General features: G+C 46.2%; 2 protein-coding genes across 6 annotated transcripts in view; one reads left to right on the forward strand and one right to left on the reverse strand.

Moving 5' to 3' along the window:
- Window positions 1–175: 175 nt before the first annotated feature.
- On the reverse strand, window positions 176–6,712 carry LOC133499787 (secretory carrier-associated membrane protein 1-like). Of its 2 annotated transcripts, none has more exons than XM_061818118.1 (9): window positions 6,578–6,712; window positions 4,882–4,962; window positions 4,600–4,710; window positions 4,198–4,306; window positions 3,388–3,516; window positions 3,150–3,309; window positions 2,941–3,042; window positions 2,741–2,858; window positions 176–1,780 (listed from the first exon to the last, which is right to left on the reverse strand). In XM_061818118.1, exons 1-9 carry the CDS (start codon window positions 6,632–6,634, stop codon window positions 1,619–1,621), a joined length of 1,029 nt encoding a protein of 342 aa, XP_061674102.1. In that variant the 5' UTR covers window positions 6,635–6,712; the 3' UTR covers window positions 176–1,618. The 2 variants fall into 2 exon arrangements, with proteins under 2 accessions (XP_061674102.1, XP_061674103.1); XM_061818119.1 differs by lacking the exon at window positions 6,578–6,712 and adding an exon at window positions 6,047–6,185.
- The window catches only part of LOC133499788 (homeobox protein orthopedia B-like), a 72,050-nt gene continuing 49,103 nt past the window's right edge, over window positions 4,972–27,918 (forward strand). Inside the window, exons 1-2 of one of the 4 annotated variants that reach the window (XM_061818120.1) lie at window positions 4,972–5,878; window positions 8,280–8,388. The gene's annotated coding sequence lies outside the window, so the exon portion shown is untranslated. Of the gene's footprint in view, window positions 5,879–6,213; window positions 6,349–6,700; window positions 6,825–6,909; window positions 7,779–8,279; window positions 8,389–27,918 lie in introns of those variants that run through there. The other 3 variants (XM_061818122.1, XM_061818124.1, XM_061818123.1) reach the window with 3 other exon arrangements.

The following is a 27,918-nucleotide window of genomic DNA, read 5'->3' on the forward strand; positions in this document are numbered from 1 at the left end:
AGATCATCTCTTTCAAATCTTTATTCCATGTTAACACCATAAATATACAAAACTGAAAACTATTTCACATGCGACAAAGGCCAGACAAGAGTGCATTAAATGCTCTTTTTACACGTGATTCCTAAAGGGGGGCGTCAAATGGGCAACTTTACAGAATGTACAAAAAAGTACGCTATTCCTCTCCAATGAGTTTTATTCTCTCAATTCAGTGAAATATGCTCTCAAACACATTTTGTTGTTTCAACACATTCGGTAATACGGACTGGCTCGCGCGATACGACTTTCAATGTCGTTCGGTAAAATATGGCAAAAGAACACATCACAAAAGGAAAGAAAAGAAAAATCTAAATGGACATTTGGTAGATTTCTCACAGCTTTTGAGGACGTACAGTAGAATAACACTCGTGGGATTTGTCTTATGTAAGCAGTCACGCCTTCAAAAAGGAGGATGCCTTCTAATGCACGGAACACGTCGGACACGTCAAACCAAAAAAATGCCATAAATAAGAGCAACTAACAGAAACGCGCTTTCAAACGCCAAATAAAAGAAACGCTGTGGTTAGTCTTGGCATATTAGCCTTCCAGTACTCGGGTTGAGATTCAGTCCAACATTTGCAACAACATCAACAACAACAACTTCAGTCATTTGCTTGGTGCCGCGCGGCCGCACACGTACGACGCGAATCCGGTTGATGAGAGTAGTCTGTACAGCTTTTAAACACAGTGCTTCTGAGGATTACTGAAAATGACACATTTCTTTACTGCAAATAAAGCGTCTTTGTCCATCTATCTATCTTGCCAGTCACGGGCAGAACAATTAAATACTCGTCCACTAGATGGCGGGAGGCGCACTCAACCAGCGTTGAGTGTACTTTTCTTCACTGGTGTGCGGTGACTTTTCAAAACAAAACGCTAACGTGAATGTGGATCATCGCTTTAAGCTGGGTAATGTGCACCAGTCACATGCTATCATTTAGACACTGGGGTGACTTTTTTTTTTAATTCCAATTTTCCTTTTTAAAGCAGGTCACATGACTCATCCCCCCCGAAACCATTTATGTCGGCTTGTTTGCTGAGTCTAGTGCGAATCCGCTTCGTGAGAAGGAACCCGAAAACAGCAAGAGGCCACATCGATTGCTAGCAGCTTTACATCCCTCCCCCACCCCCCACCCCCACGTGACAGGTAATACAATGACAAATTATGTCACACACTCACACACGCACGCACGTCTTTTGAGTCGTCCTCGCGTCCGTCGGGTCACGCATCCGGCAGACGCAACGCTAATGAATTAGCTACCTTGTTGCGCGTGCTCGAACACGCGCACATCCTGCCGTCAATCAATCTCGCCGCGGAGCGACTGACCTGTCCAGTCAATCAGAAGGTGAACGGGGTTGGGGGGGGGGGGGGGGGGGGTTATTCTGTGCGGGGTTGTAAAATCCCACTGACGGATAACGAGGACAAAACGTGACTCGCTCGGGGGGGCCGGGAAGCACACTAAGCACGGTAGGAGGCAAACTGTTACGAGTTAGATTTGGAGTGAAAACATTTTGTGGCGACGTTAGCAAATCGGGGGTGATTTGAGCAGGGACAGACTTTTGCCTCCGCTTGTGTGCGTGTCTACGGGTGAGGCTTGAAGGCCCCGCGGGCGGCGTTGGACGCGGCGTTAGCCGCGGCGTTGGCCGCCGCCGTCTGGACCGTCTTGTTGGACATGACGCCGGTGGCGAACTCCTGCTGAGCCTTCTCGAAGCTGGCGCCGGTGGTCCGATACAGCGCGTGTACCTGCGCGCAGATGCCTGTAATTAGCTTACCGATGTACGGTCCACACATAAAGTAGAGTTTCACAACTAAGCGATTCAGTAAGCTGCAGTATTAGTCATTTTTCACAGAGGATAAAGAATATATACCCAGAGTATTGCTGTTTTATTTGCCTCCACGTGTTGTTGCTCGTGTTCAAAACATCCTGTTGCTCAAAGGTTTAACTAGCGTAACATCTCTGCACATCAATGCTAGTTTCGTTTGCCGGTCTAAGGCCTTTCGCATTATGTGTTAGCAGTGAGCTAGCACATGTGGTTCGGTTAAATTCACAAAGTGTGATAATAATTATTATTTTTTTGTTGAACTGTCCACTGGAAATGAAAATAAAGACTTTGAAGCAGGCAAGTGGCCACTTTTTTTAAAGAAGAAGAAGAATTGTTTACTATCTGCTGCTTGTCGGGGTTGTTCCTTGCCACTATTTAGCACTTGTTCAGAAGTATTAGAGGCAAGTACTTTTCCAGAGGTGCCCTTGTTTCAGCAAAGTAGAGTGCGTAAAGGTTCCCATTATTCGTACTTCTTGGTGTAGTTTGACAAAAACATGTCACAGACCTGTTCATAAATTTAAACGGCAGAAATCCATTTATAATATGTCTCCCGTGTGTAGTATTGCACATGATAACACTTTGATTTTCATGAATCTGGTCGTGACTTAACAAAATTCCCACAATCGATATTCAAGCTTTTCTTCCATTGTGTCGGTAAAACCGAACTGTACAAGAGTTCGAAGTTCATTTTGATGTTTTAATGAGATTTTTTTTTTTTTTTTTTTTCCCCCAGGGGGAAAAAGCAAATTATTGAGTGCTAGGACAAATCTGGTTAAGACTGAAATCAATTTGGTGAGCGGGTTCCCTGCCTTTCGACCTTTTTGGGTGATCCCCGACCAGCGTGCCGAGAGAGAACGTCGGTGTGGGAAGAGTCCGCTACCTTTTTAAACATGATGAGGGAGCCCACGGAGAGTGTGGTGAAGAGCGCGGCGATGAGCAGCATGATGATGCCCACCGGGATGCTGCTGTTCAGGCCCATCAGCGCCGTGATCCAGCCACTGCACGGCAAAGAAAGCGACAACGGTCATCGCAAACGTGGCAGAACTTCCAAGCGCGTGGCCGGGTGCCAGACTTCCTCACCATGTGCCCCAGCCGGTGATGCCGATCGTTTGGAGAACGTGGACTCCAAACTGGCAGATGTAGACGAAGAAGAAGACAAAGAAGCGAAAAGAACTGTCGCTCCTGGCATGGCGACAAACCACATTTTCAATGTATTTGAAAGGGTTTTTGAAAACTGAAAAGTGGCCGACCGCGGGAAAGCAAGCCTCGAGATCCCGGAATTCGCTCACCTGAAAGCCCCATACAGCGGTCTGTACCAGCAGACAAAGGAGCAAGGCGTGAAAAGCAGAAACCACAACATGGCCAGACCAAAGTCCACACCGTGGGTCGGATCCACGCAGAACCAGGCCAAGCAGCCGAACATGTTCACAAAGAGCGTGCCGGCGTGGACTGGTGGAAAGACCCCATCGTCACCGAAAGGGACACGTCGTGTGAAGGTCGCTTCTTCGGGTCAAAGGCTTCACTTACACATCCAGAGGTTGTACATGATCTTCACCGTCTTCTGGAACTCGATGGGAATGTCCACTGCGATGTCGTGGTAGAAACACGGACCCACGGGGAACTTCTCGGGCACGGGAGGCCAGTTGTTCTTCCGACCTGCCCGCACAGAGTCAACATGGACGATTCCTCACTCGTGTCGAGAAAGGGTGACGAGCGAAAGTAGCTAACAACTAGAACTGGAAGCGAGCAACCAGCCACTTACGCAATACAGCTTTATCAGAACCTCTAGATGGCGGCATACATTCATAAAATATGAATGCCCCCCCCCCCCACACGTATAATATCAGTCACTCACATTTGAAAAATGTACGGCTGTGGTCAGTCACGCCCGCAGATATAAAGTTACGGGTGTGTGTGAGTGTACCCCTTTAAGAGCGGAGGGGGGCGGTGTCAGGTAACCGAGGAAGTGGAAGTAGACTGAGCAGCAGCTCGCTGTTAAAGACCAGGCGCTTCCGTGTTGGCTTTGGTTCGCTGCGCTGGATCGGTTTTCATGTCCGCTGAAAGTGCGCAATTGCGCAGTGGCGCAGCTTCGAGGGAACATCGGTTCAGACTACACAAAATAAGCGACGTCTTTCGATAACTATGTATTTTTACTCGTAACAAATTTTACGCACGTGATTTTTCATGCTCGACTGTGCGATGGTGAGCAGGCCCGTAAAATCACATTGACTGTAATATGCACGATTGACTTTTTTTTGGGGGTGGGACGGGAGGGGTGCTGCATTACACACAAGACACGATGGTAGCTACAATTGAATCAGTGCTGGACTTACTGACCGGCTCCTCCGTGAGACTGCAGCTCTCTCTCCCTGCGGTCAAGCTCAGCCGCTTTCCTCTCCAACTCCTCCTGCCTTCTCAACAAGTCGGCCTGAGCACGCGCTTGGTCCTGGAAAATTCACACGGGGGGGGGGGGGGGGTTCCACGTAGGAAATATCCGACATTTGCCGTCAGGCAAGCCTGTACTGTACTGTACTGTGTTGTTTCGGAATTGAGAAATCGGCGTGTTTGCCTTCTCAAAAGATTCATAAAATTCTTATGGAATGTTGATGAACAGTAATACCTGCAGGTGATCATGTAGGAGTGGGGCAAAATTATTTTGTCAAGTTTTATGCAGATGAACTAACAAAAGGAAAATAGGTACATAAAATGTTTGGCTCGGGTAAAGAACCAGTTTGGTACCTGCGTTTGTTGCTGTGAGTAAGCTGGGGGCTCTTCTGTGGGCTTCATTATGGCGGGTTGTGTGTTCTGCGAAGGTGCCGGAGCAGACTTGGCGGCGTTTCCAGGGGCAGCCTGGAAAAGCAGCAGCAACATGCACCTCAAATCACAGGCTCGTTTTGTCACTTCAGTCCTCCGCGATTGAGAGATTTGAGACGGATAAGATGGAACCGTATGGAATGAGGTCACACAAACACAAATGGTAATATGAACGACGACGAGAAGAAATTCCCAAGTTCAGCTCACCGTTCTGGCATCCGTAAAGGGGTTGTATTCTTCTAGACCGCCGGGAGGAGTCGACCGGGTCACCTGTGTCACCGAGGGATCCTGAAAGATACGGGAATTTGAATTACAGCCGCGGGCCGTAATGTCAGATTCCCCAGCGCGGGTGATGGGACGCAACACGAGATCTGCGTTTACAGTTGTATGAACCATCAAGGAAATGATTCTCTTCGCCAACTTCATAAATTACAAGAGCAGCAGCAGCAGCAGCAGCAGCCTGTTAGCGCAGGCGTTAATGTCACCGGAAGTTGACTGCATGCCTCACTCACAAATGAAACTCACCACAACACAAAACCGAGCAAGTCCGCAACAGTAGCCTGTAAAAATAGGCGTTATTAATATAGGACTGGCGAGTTGCTGAAATGTCTGAGTGAGTCTCCAAAGCTCTTTGCTAGCATTCAAAAATGGGAAAATACACAAGTACACAAAAAACTATATAAATTGATTTATCAATGTCGACTGCGCGCGTGGATGTTTAAAAATGCCCCTCGGTGGTCAAAGGAATTTTTCTCCAGATAAATTGGAGCCATTTATTCCTCCCCTCCTCCGAATTTGGCAGCAGACGCAAAGTTCAAGATTTGCACGCCGCTCGGCAATTTTCTCTCCTCGGGTGAGTGGCCTTGTAGCGCCTACCAAGCGGACTGGTATCACGTGTGAACTTTTGACGTCATAACATCCACACATATCTGATCCGGTGATTTTTGACAGCCTGACATGCTTATCCCCATTCAATCAACAAAACGCATAGCTGTCGAACTTGAACCGGGTCACATATTCATTTTGAGCTATGCTATACATAAAAATAGGGGGAAAAAAAAAGACTTTTTAACGTCGCCGGACTTTAAAGGGGCGGGTCCTGCCGACCTACTGTTCATATCTCGATGGCAGCCTCAATCCAACTGGTTGAGGTCCGATGAGGAGGTGACATCAACATTGTGAACATGTAAGAATGCACCGTAAGGTAAGTAAGTTTCTTTCGGCTTGTCCCTTTCGGGGTCGCCACAGCGTGTCATCTCAGATGTTTGGCACAATTTTTACGCCGGATGCCCTTCCTGACGCAACCCTTCTCAGGGAGTGGAGGCCCCAGTGGGATACGAACCCACAACCCCTGGTTTACCAGTTTACTTACTGTTATAATAAAGGCTGCTGGGGAGGAGTCGGCGTTATTTGTTCACAATGTATTGAAAGAGTACAAAAGGCGCACATATGTTAGAAGACCTCCGGGAGGGAGCACGACCACAACCTCGACGCCAAGAACATTCGAGAATGTCGATAAGCACTCAATTTCTGTCCACTGTGGGAAGCTAGCATGGAGAGTGCTCGCTTCCGATACGGAAGGCCCGCAGCTGCCTGCGTTCAAAGCTCGTTATTAGGTAGCCGCTTGTGCTACCTCGCCATGCAGTTCGTCGGGGACATCCACACAAACCTACAGTAAGCGTTAGCACGCCACAGCCATTAAAAACGAAACGAATCGGTGATCTCGAAACCGGAACATAGAGAAATATCTTTTAACCGTAAGCCAACGGTGCCTGTCCATCATGCTAACGTTGCTAGTACTAATGTTGGCTAGCAGTCGAGGATCCCCTTACCGGTTTTATGATGCGGCTGTCAACTATTCGTACTACTACTGCCACTACTACAACTATTACTACTTAGTTACCTGAAACGGATTGTTGAAGTCCGGGTCCGCAAACGGGTTGCTGTCAAAGTCGGACATTTTACAACCTTCCAGAGAAGTCGCTCCGGCGTGTCAGCGCCCCCCCCCCTCCTCCCCGCTCCCCCCGTTCCGTTCGCCTGCAATTATTCGCTCCCTCCTCGCTCTTGGGCTTCCCCTTTGGCCGCCTGCGGTCTTTTCCGCCGCCCGCTGATGGAGGACCCTCCGCTCGTTGCTACCCCGCGTTAGCCCGGTAAGCACAAAACAAAACCGGCGGGGGAGGGGGGGGGGGCGCGCGATGAAATGACGTCACAATTCAGCACCGCGGATAGCGTGACGTCACGACAAACCGTCGCTGTTGGAATGTGACGCAGATTATCTTTATATGTTGAGAGACTGTCTGGTAAACCCTCACAGATATCGCTAATGCGACTCAATTCAACATTCTACATGTCCCTTTTCAACTATCTTGAAATTGTAGCTGTTAACTCCAGTTTGAGAAATGTACAATTTCATTCTGACTGGTCAAAAATGGATTTCCAGATATCTACAATTCATTTGCAGACATCGGTTGTTCACAAGTGTATGACGAACCCCGTACACGCGCGTAGCAATATTGCATTTCCTCCCGTTTAAATCCACTTGCCATAAAACTTTCCCCATTTGCTTTTCAAAGTATTGGAAAAAAAAAAATGCTTCCCACAGGCTAATGTACTCGTTTGCAGAAAGTCCCTATAAAGCAAGCGAGCCGTTTCAAATTTGACACAAGGACATCTTATTTGAATTTGGGCTGCACGATATTATCTCTAACCCTGCCATATTATATTGTGATGGTCAGAAAAATCCAGGCTAACATCCATAGAATGCGAAGACCACGACTTACTTGTCTTTTTCTCCCTCGCTAGAAAAAATACGTACAAAAGTATGCAAGGGCATTAGTACGAAGTCTACCTGAACTGAACTATTGCAGACCGTTGCTCCGTCCTGCCATGACTCTCTAGACATGAAGTAAAAAAAATATATTTTCATGCCCATTCATAATGCAGTGTCATTGGCATATTCCTCACACTATTCATCTCTTTTTAATACATTTTTCACCCGGGTTTTAATGTATGCATTGCTATTTCTATATTTCAGTTTCAGCAAAACGTTGTTGTGTACACCTGAAGTTGGTCCCTTCGATATTGCCGTGGCTCCCAGCCCAAAAGTAATCTAATGTCATATGCATTATTCATCTGTCACATTCTGAACAAACAATACAATAAATGCAGGTCTGTAATTGTTTTCCCTGACCTCATTTAAAGTTATCTTACTAAAAACAAGTATGTAACAATTTCCTGATCCTTGTTCGTTGTTTGGTGGCTTATAATTAACACGAGCATTGATGCTAATCTTTATTAGCATGAGCAAGCGGATCTTTGCTGGTCACTTTTTTATATTACAGCTGATTGACTGCATATCAATACACCAACATTGCGCAGAACTCGGCAACATGAATATTGGCCACATTATATTTGCGACACTATATTGAGCAACCCTAATTTGGACTGTTTAAAAAAAAAAAAAAATCCCAAATGTATAAAGAGAAACGCTGCGACCGCGTACCCTGAATGTGCTGAGGTCACGCAAATACCACTTCCGCAACCTGAAAAATGTCAGCTACTTCATGGAACAACTTTCTCATGTGTACACGTGGCTGCATTTCCAGGGGCAACCTGTCAAAGCACATCTTGACAGCCAGAATCCAGTTCTGAACCACAGGAGGACTCCGACCTGTCTGAGAATCAAACGTGTTCCTCTGAGTCCGCTGGAGAATGGTAACAGTTTACTCCCATTTCTACCTTAACATGTACTGTATTAGTTTATTCATTTATATTTTATTTATTTATAAATTACAGCATATATCTGTTACAACCTTTGTCCAGATTAATACTATGTTTTTGGTACATAAACACTTATACAGTATCATAACATCAATTAATATATCTTTGTTTTCCCATTTCCCAACTGAGTCACATGTTTTTCCCTTTAAAAAAATTAAAAAATCTGCAAGTAATTGATGTCCAGCTTCCAGGGGTTATTAATTGCCTTTGACACGGTAGCAGCAATTAACTCCCTTTGTCTAAATGAAGCTCCTCAAATCATTTCAACTTGTTCCCTTGACAGCAAGTTGCCATCAGACGGTGTCAACGAAATCAAATCATTGCTGCGGCCTTCCCTCATCACAAAAATTGTAGAGTTTTTTTTGGGGTGACGAACAGATGATAGGTTCCAAAAATACATCCGCAAATGCCGAATGCAAGTTTGCAGGATTTTTCTTGAAATTCCGTTTGATGAATGGCAACAGATGCACGTTTTAATTGAACTTTCTACCGTCTAACGGAAACCCATTCCATTGTTCCGATGTTCCTACCTCCACATAAATATTCTACTCCGGTGAATGTTATTCCAATTTTCACGTGCAGGTAGACAACTGAGACTAAACCTGAGGAGTTAGCCCGGCAGGTTTTTCCCGTCGGAAGACTATTTGTGTATTCCTCTTGATCGGATTGCCAATCACTGGCATAGCAGGTCCTTTCTGGAATCTAATCTTCTGCGTGGGATTTTTTTTTTTTTTTTTTTTGGGTGAAAACTACCAAATTTTATATAAACCTGTCAGTTGAACGGACTCCGTCTTATCCCCCGCGCCGCACAGCTGGAAAGCGTCGGCCTCACAGTTCTGAAGGTCCGGGTTCAATCCCCGCACCCGCCTGTGTGGAGTTTGCATGTCCTCCCCGTGCCTGGGCGGGTTTCCTCCGGGGACTCCGATTTCCTCCCACACCCCCAAAAACATGCAACGTTAATCGGAAACTCTTAGAATGACCCCAAAAGTGCGATTTTTTTTTTTTTTTTTTTTTTTTTGCATGCAGCTGTTTGTCTCTATGTGCCCTGCGATTGACTGGCGACCAGTTCAGGGTGTACCCCACCCGCCTCCTGCCCGTTGACGGCTGGGATAGGCTTTGGCACTCCCCGCGACCCTTGTGAGGATAAGCGGCTAAGAAAATGGATGGATGGATATATCTATATCTTCCAGTACATTTCAGTCCTCTACCGAAACATAATGCCCGCTGTACAGTATTTTTACCTCCTGTAGGTCAAATACGACAGCCATCTTCCTCCATGTGATAATAATGAGGACATTAATGGCGATGGCGGTAATGATGATGAGGATGATTAGCAGTGGAAGCATCTGCTGTGTCGATGATCTCTGCTGCCAATGAGGATTATCGCTATCATAATATCTCTGATGATGACTTGTTTCTCCTAAAAATCCGAGTTGTATCATTTATTTTGGCCACCACTTTGGTGCGAGTTGCCCGAAGTGAGCGTTCTCGCCGCTTGGGGGCGTTAGAACGCCACCAGCAGGCGTCTTTGTGTCTCTTTTGGCAGGTTTTTTTTTTTTTTTTCCTCATTTGCCTCCAATTTATTTTCATTCAAACGAAGGGTGACCATGTGAAGAACATCAGATGAGTTGACAGCCTGTAAATGTGATTTAAACATTTAAGCACCATTTACCCAGATTAAGTTTCAATTGGAGAACAAATGCTATTAGGTGGAAATCTTACGGTATGCTGTAAACGACGGCGTTTAAGATATTCCACATTTTATTGTTTTAATCTTATCGGTCATATGTGAACAATAGGCACTCGTACCCCTTTGGTTTTATGGAAGGCTGGTGTCCGGTATAGATTTAGCTTCTTTGCAACTTTGACTCTCTCACTACTCAGTCTGCTTTATGCACTCGATAGCCATTTTATACCAAAGCCATTGATGGACTCTATTTTAACACAGGCTGCGGATTCATTACAATTCACCCCCTGTACACACACACACACACACGCACGCACACGCCAAGTGAGCATCAGTTCCTCCCCTAATCTCGTATTAATGGACCCAATCACCGTCTGTATGAATAATCAATGGTCAGTGGTCTGCAACCGCAGTGCTGAGACCTTGAGTAAAACTGAATTTTCCTAATCAGATGCACACACACCTTGAGGCCCTAATAAGGACTCTAACGGTTTAGAATCTGTCGCACGGTTTGTTTGCTGCACAATGCGAAACATAAACAACCGCCCGTCTTTGTGCATGCGCGCTACGTGCGTCCGGTCGGGGGGGGGGATAAGATGGCGAAAATGTCCGTCCTCGCCCTCACATCCTCTTCCTCCAATACTGCAGTCCACATATGTGTGTGTGTGTGTGTGTGTGTGTGTGTGTGTGAGTGTGGAAACAACCACTTTGGCTAATAGCTGCTACATTAGTCTCCTAACCAGCTGGTCATGGCCATTTAGAAATGTTCATTAGGTCGGCGACCAGAGTGGATAGGTGCGATAGTTCACTCTCCGCTGTCGACTGTAGAGAGACGACGGGCACAGGCGGACCGAGAGGCAGAGGGAAAGTCATTCACCCGCCAACTTGACGACCAAGTGTTAAAAGCCGTGGATGCAATTATCCCCAGATTGCCCTGAATTAGAACCTGGCGTATAATTACATCTCATTAATGTCTATGAGTGTTATTTTAGAGTTCTGAAAGGTTGGATAAGCAGGACTCGGTATTATGGCTTATTAATGCCGCAACATCTGGCACCTTCCTGGCAATAATCCGATGAGTGAATGGGATGGAGATGCAGTATTTAAATGTTACGGTCGTATGGCCGAATAAGAAGAATGTACACTCCCCGAATATATTTCCACGTTTTATTTTTACTCTAAATGCAGGATTGGAGATATGTGATGTAAACTAAAGACTTTTGTGATCATTAAAACGAGTGAGCGCCTCATCTTTTCCTCAAACAATCGAGAGAACATAAACCTAAAACTTTCTTTTTCATCATTTGAAGTACATTTTCTCGTGCAAAATTGCTTCTCTGGATTTTAGTTATTTGGTGAGCATGAGATGTTTTTGCACTTTAATGGAGTAGAATCCAACAAATATGAAGCTAAAAGTCGTTTTGCTCCCAGGCGACAGTCGTTGTGAGATTCGATATTTCAAACCAGGAGGCTGCTCTCTTTCCATTTTCCTTTGCAAGTTTGTCGCCGTCCTTATCAGCCAGCACGTTGCCTTTGCTTAAAAAAAAAAAATCCGACCATCATGCAGTGAAACCAAACCGTATTTCCACATTACTTTGAGCCGCTTCGTGGTGACACTCTGCTTTATTTGCCATTCAAATTAGAGCATTAGAGTATGCAAATTTGAGTATCCATGGCCTTGTTTTGCGCGAGATGAACTGAACATTTAAGAGTGGACTTGACCTGTCCAAAGAACGCCTCCACTCCTCCCTCAATGTGCTTTATTCTATTTGAGTATTGGAATGTCTGACAGAATACGTTTTTGTTATCCATGACCGCTAATGCGACTTCAACTGTGTGAGATGTGTATTGTATTCATCTGTTCAAATATAGTGATTCTATTAAGATGCTTGAAAAAAATCTAATCGCGTATTAGAAATTAGGTCAGAATTTGAGATGAACAAAAGTATGAAACATATTTGAGAAATATAAACCTTTTATGTCGAGTTAATCTGAAAAAAAAAAATGGTCAAAGACAAAAGCATTGCATTCGTATTCCAAAGTGTAGGTGTAGGTTCCGTGTGAATATTTAAATATGTTTGTTGTGATGACCAGTCTGAGCGCATTATACACAACGCCCTTCGACGGAGGGGGCGGGGGGGAGAAACGATTGATTCTCCATTTCCATATTAATGAGCAGATTTGTTAAGAGCCTGGAGGAGAAGGAGAAAATAACAGGGTCTTCATAGGGCACGACATTTATAAATAAAGCTGATGCTGAGAAAAATGGAAATTAAACCTTTTAGTTGAATAAATTTGAGGCGTCCACGGCGAGCGAGCGATTTGCATTTCCATTTGTGGCCGAATAATGAGAGCGCAGGCCCGCGATGAGCCGGCGAGGGTTGCTTTTGGCTCTCCGACCGTCAGGCAATCACTGCGGCGCGCGGCCCCCCTTTTACGTCAATGTCATTAGCTCAGGCCTGACGACTCCGCCGCTCTGCTCTCTTAAGATTGTTTGCCCGCGTCGTCGCTTTTGAATGCACAAAGTAAAAGTGCATTCCGATTCTCCATTTTCCCAAACTCAAATGAGCGCCCTTGACTATTCAACGTTGTCTCCTTATGGAGGTGTTCCTTGAAAAATGATCTTTTGTTGTTGTACCTGTCAGAGTGACGCACTGGCACGCGCCCGCGCCCGCTCGCGCGGCATCGCTGATTGAATTTATTGGGGAATGGATGTTGACTTGGCCCACTCCAAGTAGGCGAGATTGTTGTTGTTCACGGATTGACAGAAAGACCCGGAGCGGCTGATTGAAAGTGCCTTTTAGCTTGCTCTCACTGTATATTTGATTTGGCAAACTGGAAAGGGGAGTCCGGTCTTTTCCCCGAATGCAAACACACGTCTGTCTGCCTTTGCGGGCCGCGTGTTTTGTTTGCGTGTCCCGGCCCGCGTGGCTAAATGCTGCATAAATTGTGGCCCTTTCAGCCGCTGTTAATTGAATAATGCAAGCACTCCTCCCGTCAGCCGCTGAGCGCGGCACCCGCTCGGCTCGCCGTCCCCGCCTGTGACTTGACGAGATTTATCTGTGTTGTTCCAGGCAACGCTCGCCATTTGTTCCAAATGTTGGTCATAAACATGCAAGGAGCACAATTGTGCACTCGTAAAATAAGGTCCTCCATGGCAAAGGGACTGCAGGGAGGGGTTCTCGGGAATGGAGGGTGGCGTGTGTGCATGTGTGGTAGGTACTGTCAGCACATCAAATCATGTTGGATCTCTTGAAGAGCCAACAGCGTGTTTTAAGTTCTCTTCCAAGCAACGACGTGATGAAAAGGAACGACGGGTGTCATAAAGGAAGAAAGCCACATGCTCGAGATGTGCAACAAGGTGTGTTATATGCGCGTACGTTCTTTCCAATGCTTTCTTTAATGGGACGCACGCGTCTCGTTCGGCCGCCTTACGTCCGCTTCCAAACTTTAAAAGGATATTTAGCTTGACGCATTTGGGATCTTCTCCCACACCTGAAACCGTGTGAAGCCTCGTACAACACAGTCAACACACCTCTTCCGTCAAGAATAAAATCAGTGGCCCTTTAATGAGCTTCATTCAAATATCCTTTCGTTTCACTGTGGACATTTTGGATCCTCCAGTTGTCGACGTTGTGTGTGTGTGTGTGTGTGTGTGTGTGTGCGTCCGAGGCTCCCTCGGGCGTCCGCAAATCGACTTGCTGATTTAGCCCCTCTCTAATTTTCCACAGAGTAATATTAGCCTTACCTACTGCCATCTGTTTTTATTATCTGGGTGAATATGTTTGTCTCGAGGTATCAATAATCATCAAGAAAGCCATGACTCACTCCCTGGAATACTGTTTGTCTGTCACGCTGGGGCCGGCTTGGGCCAACAATTGCAAAATATTTAAGGTATTTCTCGTCGTAATTGGTGGAAAGCAAATGTTATCAGGCTCGGTATCGCTCCCACACACACACTCCACTGCCGCGGCTGATGCCTTGACTGAGCGTGTGTGTTCGCCTATTACAGACAGTAATTACCGTCAGTCACCCTGTGTGTCCATAACAAGGCGGCATAATGCCCTAATCAAGCCTGGATTAATCCAACCCTCCCTCTAATCACTCTAAAAGTGATTTATATTGTTTTTCCTGTTCTGAACAAATGAAATCTGTAGCCCAAATTAATACTGGCTTTTCATCACCGGGAAGTTAAAAAGCCAGTAACCGTCACATTGCTGTCATTAACGCCACATCGGCGGAGTTGCGCATGCGTGCGCATACACAAGCGCGCTCGCATTCAACAAAAATATACAGTATCGTGTAATATTCCATTAAGACGCCACTCGAATAACCATTAGTCCGCTGCCGAGAAAAGCTTTCAGACAAAGAAAATGAGGGTCATCAGGAGAACATCTACAATTTTATTGCAGTGGTTTCCTCAAACGGAGTCGCTTTGATTTAATAATTCAAATGTGTGTGTGTGTGTGTGTGGGGGGGGGGGATGGCTGATAAATTACATTTCTGAAATTAGTAGCTGTACTTTTGAGGTATAAATTAAGAGTGTCATGAGTATATTGCAAGGGTTTGCGTCTTCTGTGGATGTTGTTAGACTGTAATAGACTCCCCCCCCCCCCCCCCCCAGCATCGATCAATTATTTGAGTGAAAAACACTATATCATTCCGTGCAATTCATTTGTCAAATTGTATCTGCCGCAATCTTGCAATTTTTTGGTCTCGGGGTTTCATTTAAGATAGCGAGCCTTCTATTTTTGCTCCCACGCCTCCCGCTTTGTTCCATTGCCGTTGTTAAACAAATCAATTCCACCACTGACTCATTTCCCACTGTTTTTCATTACGGAGAACGAAGGCTGGACACGAATTGTAACGGAGCCCTGAAATTTCCTGCGCGCTATTCAGTTTGTGCTCGGAATACAAACCGACTCACAAGACGTGTACTTAACAAATGCAAATTGTGAGCCAATCTGGCGACGGACGCCGTGCGGGCTCTCCGTTTTCCATATTCATTTCCGTCCCACCCCTCTGTTCTCGGAGTCCGAGAACAATCCGGGGGTTAAGCTGACAGGAAAAGAAAATGGAGATCTGAGCGTGTCCGCCGTCTCTCTTTTCACTTGCCTTCACTCTTTTTCGCTCACCTGTGCTGCCCTCTCCTTCCTCCCCCAACCCCCCCCCCCCCCAACCCCCGTTCTCCCTTCAGTCCCCGCTCCCCTGTTCTCTTCATGCTGCGTAATTCTCATCTTACACACTCTGTTGCTCTGCACTATGAATAATGCATGGTGTGTGAGAAATCCTCAATCTCATGCTTGGCTCCCAGCGAGCATTACGGAGCTTGCATCTCTATTACAGAGATGGAGAAACGGCGAGAGGGCTGTCTCACATATTGCTTTGTTTTCTTGCATTTAAGCTCCAATCTGGCTCGGCTTAAATGTGGATGAATATCGTAAAGGTGGGCTCATTCGCCCTTTAATTGGCATACATACCTTTTTCGGTTTCATCATTTGAAAGGCTGAGGAGTAGCGCTCCTTCCAGCTGCGGGAAGCAAATTCCAAGTCCGCGTTTGGCTCTTTCACATTTTTTGCCATCCTCTGTCTTAAAAGAAAAGGACGGCGTGCAAACAAATTCAAGAGCTGGAATCTGGGATATTCATGCAAAAAAGCATCTGCCTCGGGATCCCATCCTGACATACGGTGATAGACCAGATCGCAGGGGCCCAACTCAAGCCCCCTGGACCCTGATCTGCCTCGCCAGCCACATCGTTTTATGTTGCCTACTGAAGTAAATACCGTGTCTTGCAGTTCAGCGGTTTGGTTTTCGTACATTTGAAGGTGGTCCCCCGTACCACCTCAGCCACGCATCTCCTAGAATCGAAGTATTCCACGCGCAAAGGGTTTGGAACGTCGCGTCCCGCCACGTTGCATCATGGCCGTATTGCTCGTCATCAGTGATGTTGCTCTTTTGTCTACTCTTCAGACGTGCCTCGTCGCACTATTTCCTCTGTCTGTATCATTGTTAACTTCATGTTATCTCAGGCTGATTTATTTATGGCGACATGTTGCTGTGTCACCGGGTGGAGCACCGCGCCTCGCGGCTAAGTGACATTCGGCGTCATCTCGCCCATTTGTGCGCGTGCGGGAAACCTCCGTAGCATAGCACGTTGACCTAAACTGGGCGGCTGTGGCTCGGTAGCTAGAGCGGGTCGTCCAGTGACCCAAGTAGCTGGTTTGAATCCCGGCACCGCATGTCAAAATGCCCCTAATTTGCTCCCAGTGGGCCTGGCAGCGCTTTGCATGGCAGCAGTTGCCCATTGGTGTATGAATAGGCGAATGGGAGGCTTTGTAAATTGCTTTGGCCGCTGTAATAGTGTAGATGAAGTGCTATTTAGCGGTACCTCGACTTATGAAATTAATTCCTTCCAGAAGTTGTTTCGTCACGTGACTTTTTCGTAAGTAGAAGTGCTTTTTACATGTAAGTAGCCGAATCTGTTCCAAGCAACTGTAATTACACATTTTCTGCCAGTCATACATACATTTTGTCGTTGAATTCCTGAATTTCCTAAAAATGTTTCTCCCCAACGCCAACTACTTCTGACTGACAACCAACTTTTAGTCAGGTGGAATGCGTGGTACCACCTCACATAGATCCGTCTCGAGCAATTGTAGGGCCAGAATTATGGCAGCTTTCCAAACTTTTTCAAGTGTTGTGTCGTGGTCTTTTAGCAGATCAACTGAAAGCGTCCAAAATTACAGATCAACTCCTCAGATGTGATTTGGTTGTTTAATGGACAAATGCGTAGCGCATATGCATTGTGCGCAAGTGTCTGTAAGCGTGAGCGATGCCACATAGACTCAAGTTTTATGGGGTGTGTACACGCTATAAAAGCGCTGAAGAGTTAAAGTGCTTTTCTACCACGCTCAAAGCCATGTGTCAGCAGCAGACCACTAAATCCACACAATTCCCCTGAACACTTTCTCTTCCTCTGATAGTCCATCATGGCTCCGTTTCAGGTGGCTGGGCCGCTGTGGCTGACGGGGCCGAGTCCTTGAGGAGATGGTGCGTCTGTGGAAAGTACAGGACAAGCACTGATGTTGGAGCTTTGGAATGATTCTGTCGCTGCTGCTGCCGTCTCCCGTTTTTTTTAACCCCTTTCTTTCTGGCTCGTTTCATCCAAATGTCTCTATGACAGCATTTCGTGGCTTCACCTGAAGCGATCGGAGTGGCTTGAATCATGAGGACGACGAGCTATCCTTGATCATGTCTCTCGTCTCCATCTTCATGACCTTCTCCGTGACGGTTGTTTGGGTTGACAAAAATGAGGCGCACTGTATATCTGGATGCAAAAGCAAACCACGTTACTTTTGTTGCAAGATGAGCCTCGCTCTCTGTTCAAATAAGTACGGAGCTCAACGTCCATCCATCTATTTTCTACCGCTTTTCTGGGTCGGGTCACGGGGGAAAGTCGCTTCATCAAGGATACCCAGACTTCCCTTTCCCCAGCCAGTTCTTCCGGAGGGATCCCGAGGCGCTCCCAAGCCAGCCGAGAGACGTAGTCTCTCCAGCGTGTCCTGGGTCGTCCCCAGGGTCTCTTTCCGGTGGGACGTGCTCGGAACACCTCACCGGGGGAGGCATCCGAATCACCTCATCTGGCTCCTCTCAATGCGGAGGAGCAGCGGCTCGACAGTGAGGCCCTCCCGGATGACCGAGCTTCTCACCCGTTCTCTAAGGGAGAGCCCGGACACCTCGCAGAGGAAACTCATTTGGGCCACTTTTATCCGGGATCTTGTTCTTTCGCTCACGACCCACAGCTCGTGGCCGTAGGTGAGGGCAGGAACGTAAATTGAGAGCTCGGCCTTTGGACTTAGCTCCCTCTTTACCTCAACAGCCACCTCCTAAAAATGGCCACATTTTGTCAGGTTTGCGCATTCGGCATCACGGTGCAAGCACGTCCATTCGCCCTACTGTTCATGCCCTCCTGTGTGGAGTTTGCATGTTCTCCGTGTACTTTTGTGGGTTTTCTCTGTGGGTCCTTTTGGTTTCCTTCCACATCCCCAGTTTATGCTCATTGAAGACTCCGGTATGTGCTTGGCTGGTGACCAGTCCCGGGTGTCCAGCACCAGGAAAAGCCTGCGGCACATCCAGTGAGTCAAAAGTGGAACGGTTTGTTGGATACAGTACATCATTTGTAACGAGTAAATATTGGCACAATTTTGGAGATATATGTGAAGGTGACCAATTTGTTGCAGGTTGAAATTAGGATTGTTCAACCATGTTGGAAGGCCTGAATGGAATTCTTTGTGTTATGAAGGAATAGTTGAATAATGGTAAACAGTTTCAAATCCTAGCCCTTTTCTTCAGAAATCTTCTTGCCGTTGTGGAAGAAAAGTCCTCGAGCCCCATTTTTTTTTTTTTTTTTTTTTGAGGAAGCCAAGATGAATCACACTAACGACCCGCGCTCTGTGTGGCCGCGCCGCTCTGAAATTAATACCCAAGCAATGAAGATATAGGGCAAATAGGTGAGAATAGGGAGCTTGGTATTCACTCTTAGGTGCTACGTGCTCCGGCACAGGCACACACACATCCATGCACTTACAGATCATGCACACGGACCCTGACAGGCAGGCTATTATCCCCCAGCCCGGGCCGGCGTAATTGGCTATCTCTTTTTACAAATGTGGCTCCGCCTGACTCGCATATCAGCCCCTGTCTCATCAACCATGTAGGGGTCACGGTGTCTATGCTTGTGTGTCTATGTGTTTTGTGTGCCTTTGTGCATGTACCTATATCTGGAAGGGTCACCTGTGTGTCCGTCACTCGCGTGTCTCCTCTTCGCATGCTAATTTACGCGTGTGCCTCAACGAGTCAGCGAATCTCAAGTGTGACCGAGGCTGCTTGCTCTTTAACAGGGTCTGAGTATTTTGCCCATTAGCCCGCTAATAGCATCCAGACAACGGTTAGCTGATGATGAAATATTAGCTTAGCTCAGATTGTCATTAACGTGAGCTTGCCTTGAGGTCACGTTCGACTTGTGTCTGACATGCACGTGAATTTTTATACTACATGTAGAGTAATAATCGCGGGAACTTTTCAGTTTTTCAAACTGCCAGCAACATTTGGATGCAGCCGTACCTTAATGTAAATTCCCACCACTGCCGCCTGCGTGATTCTGCCCAAAAAACACGACACCAAACTTCAAAAAAATTCAATGCACTGTACAGCCTTCCAAGAGGATTGCCAAACAGCAAATGTTACCGGTTTGATGTTTTACTTGGAATGTACATGTCCGCAGATGACATTGTGATATGCACCGAAAGCAGGGAGCAGGTGGAGGAACAATTAGAAAGATGGAGGCACGCACCGGAAAGGAGAGGAATGAAGATTAGAAGAAGTAAAACAGAATATATGTGCGTGAATGAGAGGGGCGGAGGAGGAAGAGTGAAGCTCGAGGGTGGACGACTTCAAATGCTCGGGGTCAACAGTACAGAGCAATGGTGAGTGTGGTGAGGAAGTGAAGAAACGGGTCCAAGCAGGGTGGGAGCAGTTGGCGGAAGGTGTCTGGTGTTTTATGTGACAGAAGAGTCTCCGCTCGGATGAAGGAGGGCAAAGTTTATAGAACAGTGGTGAGGCCGGCCGTGATCTACGGATTAGAGACGGACGGTGGCTCTGAAGAAACAACAGGAAGTAGAACTCGGGGTGGCGGAAGTGAAGATGTTGAGGTTCTCGCTCGGAGTGAGCAGGTTGGATAGGATTAGAAATGAGCTCATTGGAGGGACAGTCAAAGTTGGATGTTTTGGAGACGAGGTGTGAGAGAGAGCAGACTTCGATGGTTTGGACATGTCCAGGGGTTGCTGAGGTTGGAGCAAGAGAGAGGAAGACCAAAGAAAAGCTTGATGGATGTTGTGAGGGAGGACATGAGGGCAGTGAAAGATGCACGAGATAGGCTTAGATGGGAAAAGATGACCCGCTGTGGCAACTCCTAACGGGACAAGCCGAAAGGAAAAGAAGAAGAAGAAGAAGAAGATTTGGAATGTACATCCATCCATCCATCCATCCATCCATTTTCTGAGCTGCTTATCCTCACAAGGGTCACGGGAGCGCTCCAGCCTATCCCAGCTATCATCAGGCAGGAGGCTCGGTACACCCTGAACTGGTCGCCAACCATTCGCAGGGCACATGGAGACCGACAACAGTCGCACTCATAATCACGCCCGGGGGCAGTTTTAGAGTCTCCAATTAATGTTTCATGTTTTGGGGATTTGGGGAGGAAACCGGAGTGCCCAGAGAAAAGCAAAGCAGGCACGGGGAGAGCACGCAAACTCCACACAGGCAGGTCCGGGATTTGAACCCCGGCCCTCAGAACTGCGAGGCCAACGCTCCAACCAGTATTTCCACCATGCCGCCTTGAAATGTACACTCAATAACGACGCGATGGTTGCAACCGTATATACTGTATGTACAGCATATAGGACTCCGCTGTTATACGCGACCATTACCGTAACTGTTATTCCAAATTATAAAGAGTTGTCGGTTCCTTTCCACCATTTACCCATTTGTAAAATGATCATTCAAATTCAATTGGAGACATTGTATCGGGCCAGAGAGGAGTGATTGTTGAAAAGATCTTTGGAAAAATAACCTACTTTCAGTTCATTCAATTTTAATATCAGACTTTTTTTTTTTTTTTTTATAAAACGGCATACATTCCTTTAAATCAATGCAATTTTTACTACTTCGTCATTCATAATGCCACGGTTTTTTTTTTTTTTTTAACCAAAGATACAAACCTACAATGAGACAATTCGGGCAGAAGCTCCAAAGTCATCGTCTCTACATAAAGTCCACGAAACAGCTCATACAAAATGTCAATCTTGCACACTCTTGAGACCTTCTGTCAACATGCTTGCGAAATCTTTTGGAAAATGTACTTTGTCTTGCTCTCCATGTTTACGGCAATGAACTAGTCGGGCCTCAACAACTGTGCCGTCCGTTTTTACTGCAATGCAAGGAAATTTGCTAAACAACTCCGTTCAAACAATCAATAAAATTCCCTGCGACTGAAGAAATTGCGCAATCAATAATCCTTCAGAACTGTGAATTTGCGAGAGTTTCAAAAATCCTGACTCCTGACATACTTTTGTCCAATAAAGCTGATTCTGATTCTGACTGATCTTAGGTGATGTTGTCAAGGACATGACACACCGACGTTTTGAATGCGGCAAAATGGCCTTGAGTCGGCGGAATTTTTCTGTGGCGCCTTCGAGCTGCCGAAGCCACTGAGAATCTCTTAAGCATGGAGGAAATGAGAGCGTCTGACTTTCCAAAGGAGTTTTACTTTAAAAGAGTAGTCCCGGAGGTCACTGTGTAATTACTTTACCACCCGGAGAGGCTCTGGGTCTGAAATTATATCGCGCCTAATAGGGTTGATTTAAACTCATATTTGAGAAGGCAACTGCTTGCCTATCACACTCTTGCGCCTTGTTAATCCTTAACCAATGAATTAACCCTTATTACCAGTGTTGGAATATAGAGGCGTGATCTCTCGCTCGGAATCTTCGTTTGTTCCCTCCATCTAGCCTCGTGTGATGGGGATGTCTGGGGTCAGCGATTCTGTCCTGCCGGGTCTTCCTGCATTCAGATTATTCTGACCCGAGAGCAGCCCAATCAGATGACCAGTAAATTGCTTGAGAGCGCCGCTAAACATTCCCTTCTATCAGCAGCAAGGCAAAAGTCTTTCCAAAAAGGAAAAGTCACAGCAAATGCATGCGCATTCCATTCTCAGGCGTTGATTTAAATTGCCGTGCTTCTTCTGTGGAAACGCACGCACGCACGCACACACTCACACTCACACATGTGTACGCAAACTAAGTGTTCTTGGCAGTGTTGACTTTTTCACTTATAACACATCTATTACTCACCTCTTCAGCTATATTTGAAAAGCACGCACATCGGCTCCACTCAGAGAAGTCACTCTTCCTGTCAATGTGGGGATTTTACACCTGACAAAACAATACATTTTGGAGCAAAAATATGTTGGATCATAATTCTATCAGAGTAAAAGATGTCAGATTGCTGGGACCGTCATCCATCACTTCCATTTTTTTTTTTTTTTTAAGAATGCAAGATACGCCAACATGGCTGATTGGGCTTTTGAACGCAATGCACAGTTTCTTTAAAGACTTTCCGGGTTATGCGTATGGATAAAGACAATCACCACAAAGCGACGAGACTGGTAGCGCCTAAACACTCAACCTGCGGTTTGGGCTAGCTAGCGGCTAACCCTTCGCGCTCGATTCCGCTGCCGGGACTTCAGAGGGCCCTAAAAGTGGCACATCTCCTCATCCATCAATTCACAGTACTTATTTGCCAATTTATCTATCAATCGAACGATCCACAAATCTATAGCCATCATATCTCAATACCCTGCAAGCGTTTTTTTTTTTGTCTGCGAATCCTTTGCAAAGGAGGAATTTCCCGTGCTTGCAAATTCGGATGAGCGTCCACTCTTATTGTGTGTGACCTCTGTCTCTCTGGCGGCTCGCCGTCTCGGATAACATTTTGACATTCCGGTCTCCTCCCTGAGACGCGGCGATGCCTCGGACCGAGGGTGAACGGGGGGGCCCAATGATAAGGCTTCACTCACAATTAGCAGGCTGCAGCGGAGAGGCGAGAGGGGGAAATTGAACTGTCAGAGAGGAGAAGAGAGAGGAGGAGTGGAGGAGAGAGGAAGGGTGGCAGGGAGATGGGGGAGGGGTGACCCCATCCTGCAAAATGGAGCCCGTCATAATTTGTTCATTTGGTGCCCATCAGCCTCTCCCTTCCTTGTGTAACGCCACATTGCTGACCTTCCTCCCTCTGTTTCACCCGGCGTTCCTCTCCTCTCCCTCTTTCCACACTCCATTGCTCATCTTCCTCTTCTCACCTGCCCTGCTTACCTTCACTCATCCCGGCGTTCGTACAAATTACGTGACGCCTTTAAGCGGCTCTGGCCGTGCGGCCATTTCTATTAGAAGCATTCTTCCGATTTGACTTCGGAGAGAAATCATTCAAGGGTTTTAAGAGCCAGGAAATGGAAGAAATGGAGTCAACAAGACCCCGGAACTGTGCCTGCCCTTTTGTGAGGGATTTGACGGATGCTAATGTTCATGTTAAATAAGCGGAGAGGCTTTTAGCAGCTCTGTATTTAAATGTCAAACGCTGATGGGCCCTAATGAGATAATACTGCTGAGAGCAATTAGCCCGTTAGGTACAGGCGGGCTATTCCCGTCCACACGCCGAGACTTGTCCACATGCGACACAACGACAAATACAAATACCGGATAACGTAGCTTTCACTTTTCTTTTGTTTTTTTTTTTTGGGAGGGGGGGGGGGGGGGGGGTGGCGGTGGTGGCTTCATATATGGATGTAATTAGTCCATGAAAGCATCAAAAAATCAAAGGGTTCGTTTAAGGCCAGGCAGCTGAATTATGAATACAGTGATTGTGCACTCTTTGAGTCTCACGTCATCGTCACTGTCGAGCGGGTCCAGTTATCGTTACCCGTGCAAGATTTGCACTTAGTTGTTTTTTCTGTCTTCCAAAATTAGTCATTCCTCTCAGACGGAGTTACATTTGCTGGCTAACCGTCGGCAATTTGAGAAAAACCAATGCCCCCGCAGTAATTAAACTGGACTCTGCGCTGATGAAATTGGTCCAAGCTGCTTAGTTACTCCGAAGCGTTACAGATAAACATTCGTGTCCACTTTGATCGACTCATTATTTTTTGTAAGGTTGGACAACAATTAACAATTCATTATAAAAATATGAGGGCGGTGGCTATGTAGGAAGGATATATTTTATCATGTCAATAAGACTTGTGAATCTAGTACAAAATGTGCGTTGTTCCCTCTTGGCTGAAGTCTGTGCACTTGCAAAATTTCCTTTTAAGTTGACAGGTGTCCAATATTTGTCAATATTTATGCAGACGCAAACAGGTAAGGTTAGTTTGGAGTCAGTTCCGTCGTCCGTGATCTGCACTCGGTCCTCTGCACCCGTTGCTGTACACGGAAGTCAAGTGCTGCAGAGATTTTTTTTCTGTACATATGGCAAAGAAATACCTTGTTTAAAATGATAAATATTGGGAAGGACTGACGTTAGAAAGCTTGAGCACAGTCATGTGCAACGTTTTAATCCTGTTTAAGCGAACTTGCTTCAAGTCTCCTGCTCGCGTCCCGCTTGGATATTCTTGTGAAAAACATGGCCCCGTAAAACATATTCTCTCTGGTTATGTTGCAGACACTGAAAGGTGCGAACGTGCAAGACAACACATCATTTGTAAAAGTGGCCTCACACGCGAGGTGATTTGTAGTTTTTATTTTAGGAATAGTCTTTCATATTCCATGAGTGTTAAAAGCCGCACTTAGCTGTGCCCGAAGGCATTTATTTGTTGTTTATAAGCGGCAAAAGTGCAACTCCGCTGTTAGTTTTGGCTACAAGTTGAAGTGACAGGCCGGTATGGATTTTCGGCTTTGACGATATCTCTCCTCTGTTCCTCCCTCTCTCCCTACAAAGTGAGTAAATTGCTATATGTCAGCAGAAGTGTGCCTGCTTTGTGTGAGTGTGTGAGTGTGCGCCTGTGTGACAGAGAGGATACAGGTGTTGTTAGCAAGCTTTGAAGGTGACTGCTGGTCTCATCCATCAAACGGGCTTTCCTCGGGCTGATCCCTAATGGATCCCCTCAATCAGAGCCGCTCACTGTCAGTCGCAGTGCAACAAAATGAGAAATCAGGCAACTGGTCACCCAGCCAAGGTTGGGACTCATATAAAGGGGACAAAGTGATAAAGACCAGCTCGTGTCCAGCCTGTTGATTAGTACTGAGTGATCTCTGCCTTTTCCGTCATAACAGAAGGAGAGCATCAATCTCAACAAACGCATTCAAAAAAACAAACCAAAAAAAAAAAAAACCCCACCTGTAATTCCGCTCTACATTTACTTGATCCAAATCTTTACTCTGCCGGGCGGCCTTGCACAGTTTCTCCTACATATCAGTCTGTGCCTTTTATTGCACTTAGTGTCTCAAATTAAGTATTCCTAATAAATCGGGATAACCTGATAATGGATAACAGACTGTAGCGAGTGCAGCGAGGTTTTGATTTCATTGTGTACAATTTACAACAGCAATGCAAATGGAAACGCTAAATTGGCTGAGCCTCTTCTGTAGTCTTGGAAAAATAAATAAATAAATAAATAAAATAGTCCCGCACTAATGTAGTTATTGGGAGTTAACACGCTTCACTTTGCTATCGGCCATTAAATTCTATGAAGGGAGGGCATCTCGAAACAGAACATTCGTTCTATTCATCGGCTCCGTGGCTCCTTGCTAAGTTAAATGCTGGTTCTGTCTTCCTTTTTGTGGTGCTTTGATTTGAGAAGCTAATGTAGTGAAAGCATCTTCTTGCTGATTGTCTCCTAGCTCATTCCCTCGCCATTAACAGCCGAAGCCCTTTATGACTGCAAAGGGCTTTATTTGCTTTCAGCTAACAAAAATAGTCGGCCGCACCAGTAAAGTGCTTCCCGGTGTGGCCCGTGGAACGAAAACGCTTCACTTGACTGCATGTGGGCCTTTCTTTAGGAATGGTTCTGGTGACAAAAAAAAAAAAAAAAAGTGAATATGTTCCAAAAATATTTTTGGGAGCACTTAGCTGCCCTGCAAAATGCCCGATGTAAAGTAAACCAGCAATGTTCTAACGATATACGGACAAAACCCAGCAATAATTTGACATTTACAGCGATTGCCTCTTCCAAGGAAATCATTTGTTTTTTTCTCCGCCGTCATTCAGAACAGAATGAAAATGTTAAATGCTGTCGGATCACATATAAAGGGCAGCCTGCGTCATATTGAAGCAACGACTCTCTTGTTGTAAAATGAATTCCAGTCAAGAGAGTGACAGAAGTTTCATAGGCTTAAACATAGCTACAATATTCTTGTTTTATTGGCATTTAGAATGTTGCGTGTTTTTGGGATGTGGGAGGGAAGCGGAGTGCCCACCCGGAGAAAAGCCACACGGGCACGGGGAGAACATGCAAAATTGACACGGGCGGGGCCGGGATTCGGGATTGAACCGTGAGGCAGACGCTCTAACCAGTTGCTCCTCTGTGCCGCCTATTAGTATTTATGAAAAAAGAACATCATTTCTAAAGTGTATATTGTTTAGAATGGCTGACGAACCCTCGCTGTCCAATCTCAGTTGATTTGAAAACGATGAGATGGACGCAGGATTGGACACGTTAACGTTAAGCGAGCATTTCTCACATGAGGTGTTGGCTTTTCATTGTCGTCTTTGGCATTGACAGTGCAAACTTCCCAGCGCGGAGCGTGTTGTGTTCAGTGTCCTCTTTTGTCCCTCGTACAGGCAGGTCGTGGTTTGTGGACACACATGGTGTTATTAATTTTGTATTGATTTGGGGGCTTGCTCAGAGTCATACATATAGCCGTCCACTGGTGGGCTTCCCAATCGCCATTCGTCAGTGTCCGACTCCACGAGAGCACCACGGGTGTGAACATCTATTAGGAATGAATCACATTTTTATGCCGCAACATATAAAGATGACGTGTTGAAAACTTTGAGCTGTCGAACATTTGCCACCCCGGCCCCCCCACCGGCATCGTGTGAGGGCCAGATATATGAAAAGCATCTTTCCGTCTGCTCGGCCGCCGTTCCTTCGCCTGACCCTTCGCGTTTCTCTCGCGCCCCGACGCTAATGACGACTCCTTGGTTACTATCCACGATTATCATACAGAGAGGATCATATCCCATTGATTTTATGCAGATGATCACCTTTCTGTATACGCAGGCCTGATGGCGGAGGTAATTTACAGAAGAAAATCAATTACCCTTCTCGTCTGCAGGAGTAATTGTTTATTATTTTCCTATTAGACTGTGTTGATCAATGTTATGGAAAGATTGCCCATGAATATTATCAACATAAATAAATTTGCCTCCGACATTAGTACTAGTTTGCCTTTAATGACTTATGCAATGTCAAACCAATGCCATTGGGTTAGACACAGCAAGCGCCAACAACGCGTTGTGTGTACTTGCACGCCTGCTTTTGTCTTCCATATCTGGCGGGGTTCCGTCTCTCAGTCCATTATGGCGACTCGCTCGAGAAGTGAATGAATGAAATGAAATGAACTCCCCAAGCCTTAAATTCAGACGCAATAATCTTTATTTTTTGGGGGGAATTAATCCTCAAGATTTTCCCTGTGACATCATAAAAACGAGAAATGGGAATCACATTGTAACTCCCATTCATCTATCCATCCATTTTCTTAGCCCCTCATCCTCACGAGGGTTGCGTGTGTGCTGGAGCCAATCCCAGCTGTCATCGTGCAGGAGGCGGGGTACACCCTCAACTGGTCGCCAGCCAATCACAGGGCACATGGAGACGGGCAACTTTTAGACTCTCCAATTAACGCATGTTTTTGGGACGTGGGAGGAAACCCGAGTGCCCACCCGGAGAAATGCCACGCAGCCACGGGGGGAGGGGGGGAGGGGGGGGACATGCAAACTCCACACAGGGAAGGGCCGGGGTTGGAACCCCAGTCCCCAGAACTGTGACGCCAACTGTGCTGATTAATCATATAATAATTATTAATTGTTTGAATAATGACAGCAACACAGTACAGTTCAGATTCTGAGATAGGGAGAAATTAATAAGGTGCCTTGTCTGCGTATAGATAATCGGCCATATTCTTCCATCGTCATATATGCACCTTGATGCTGGCGCATGTGGACACTTGTGA

This window comes from Syngnathoides biaculeatus, chromosome 4 (genome assembly GCF_019802595.1).
Source record: "Syngnathoides biaculeatus isolate LvHL_M chromosome 4, ASM1980259v1, whole genome shotgun sequence".
Classification (NCBI taxonomy): domain Eukaryota; kingdom Metazoa; phylum Chordata; class Actinopteri; order Syngnathiformes; family Syngnathidae; genus Syngnathoides; species Syngnathoides biaculeatus.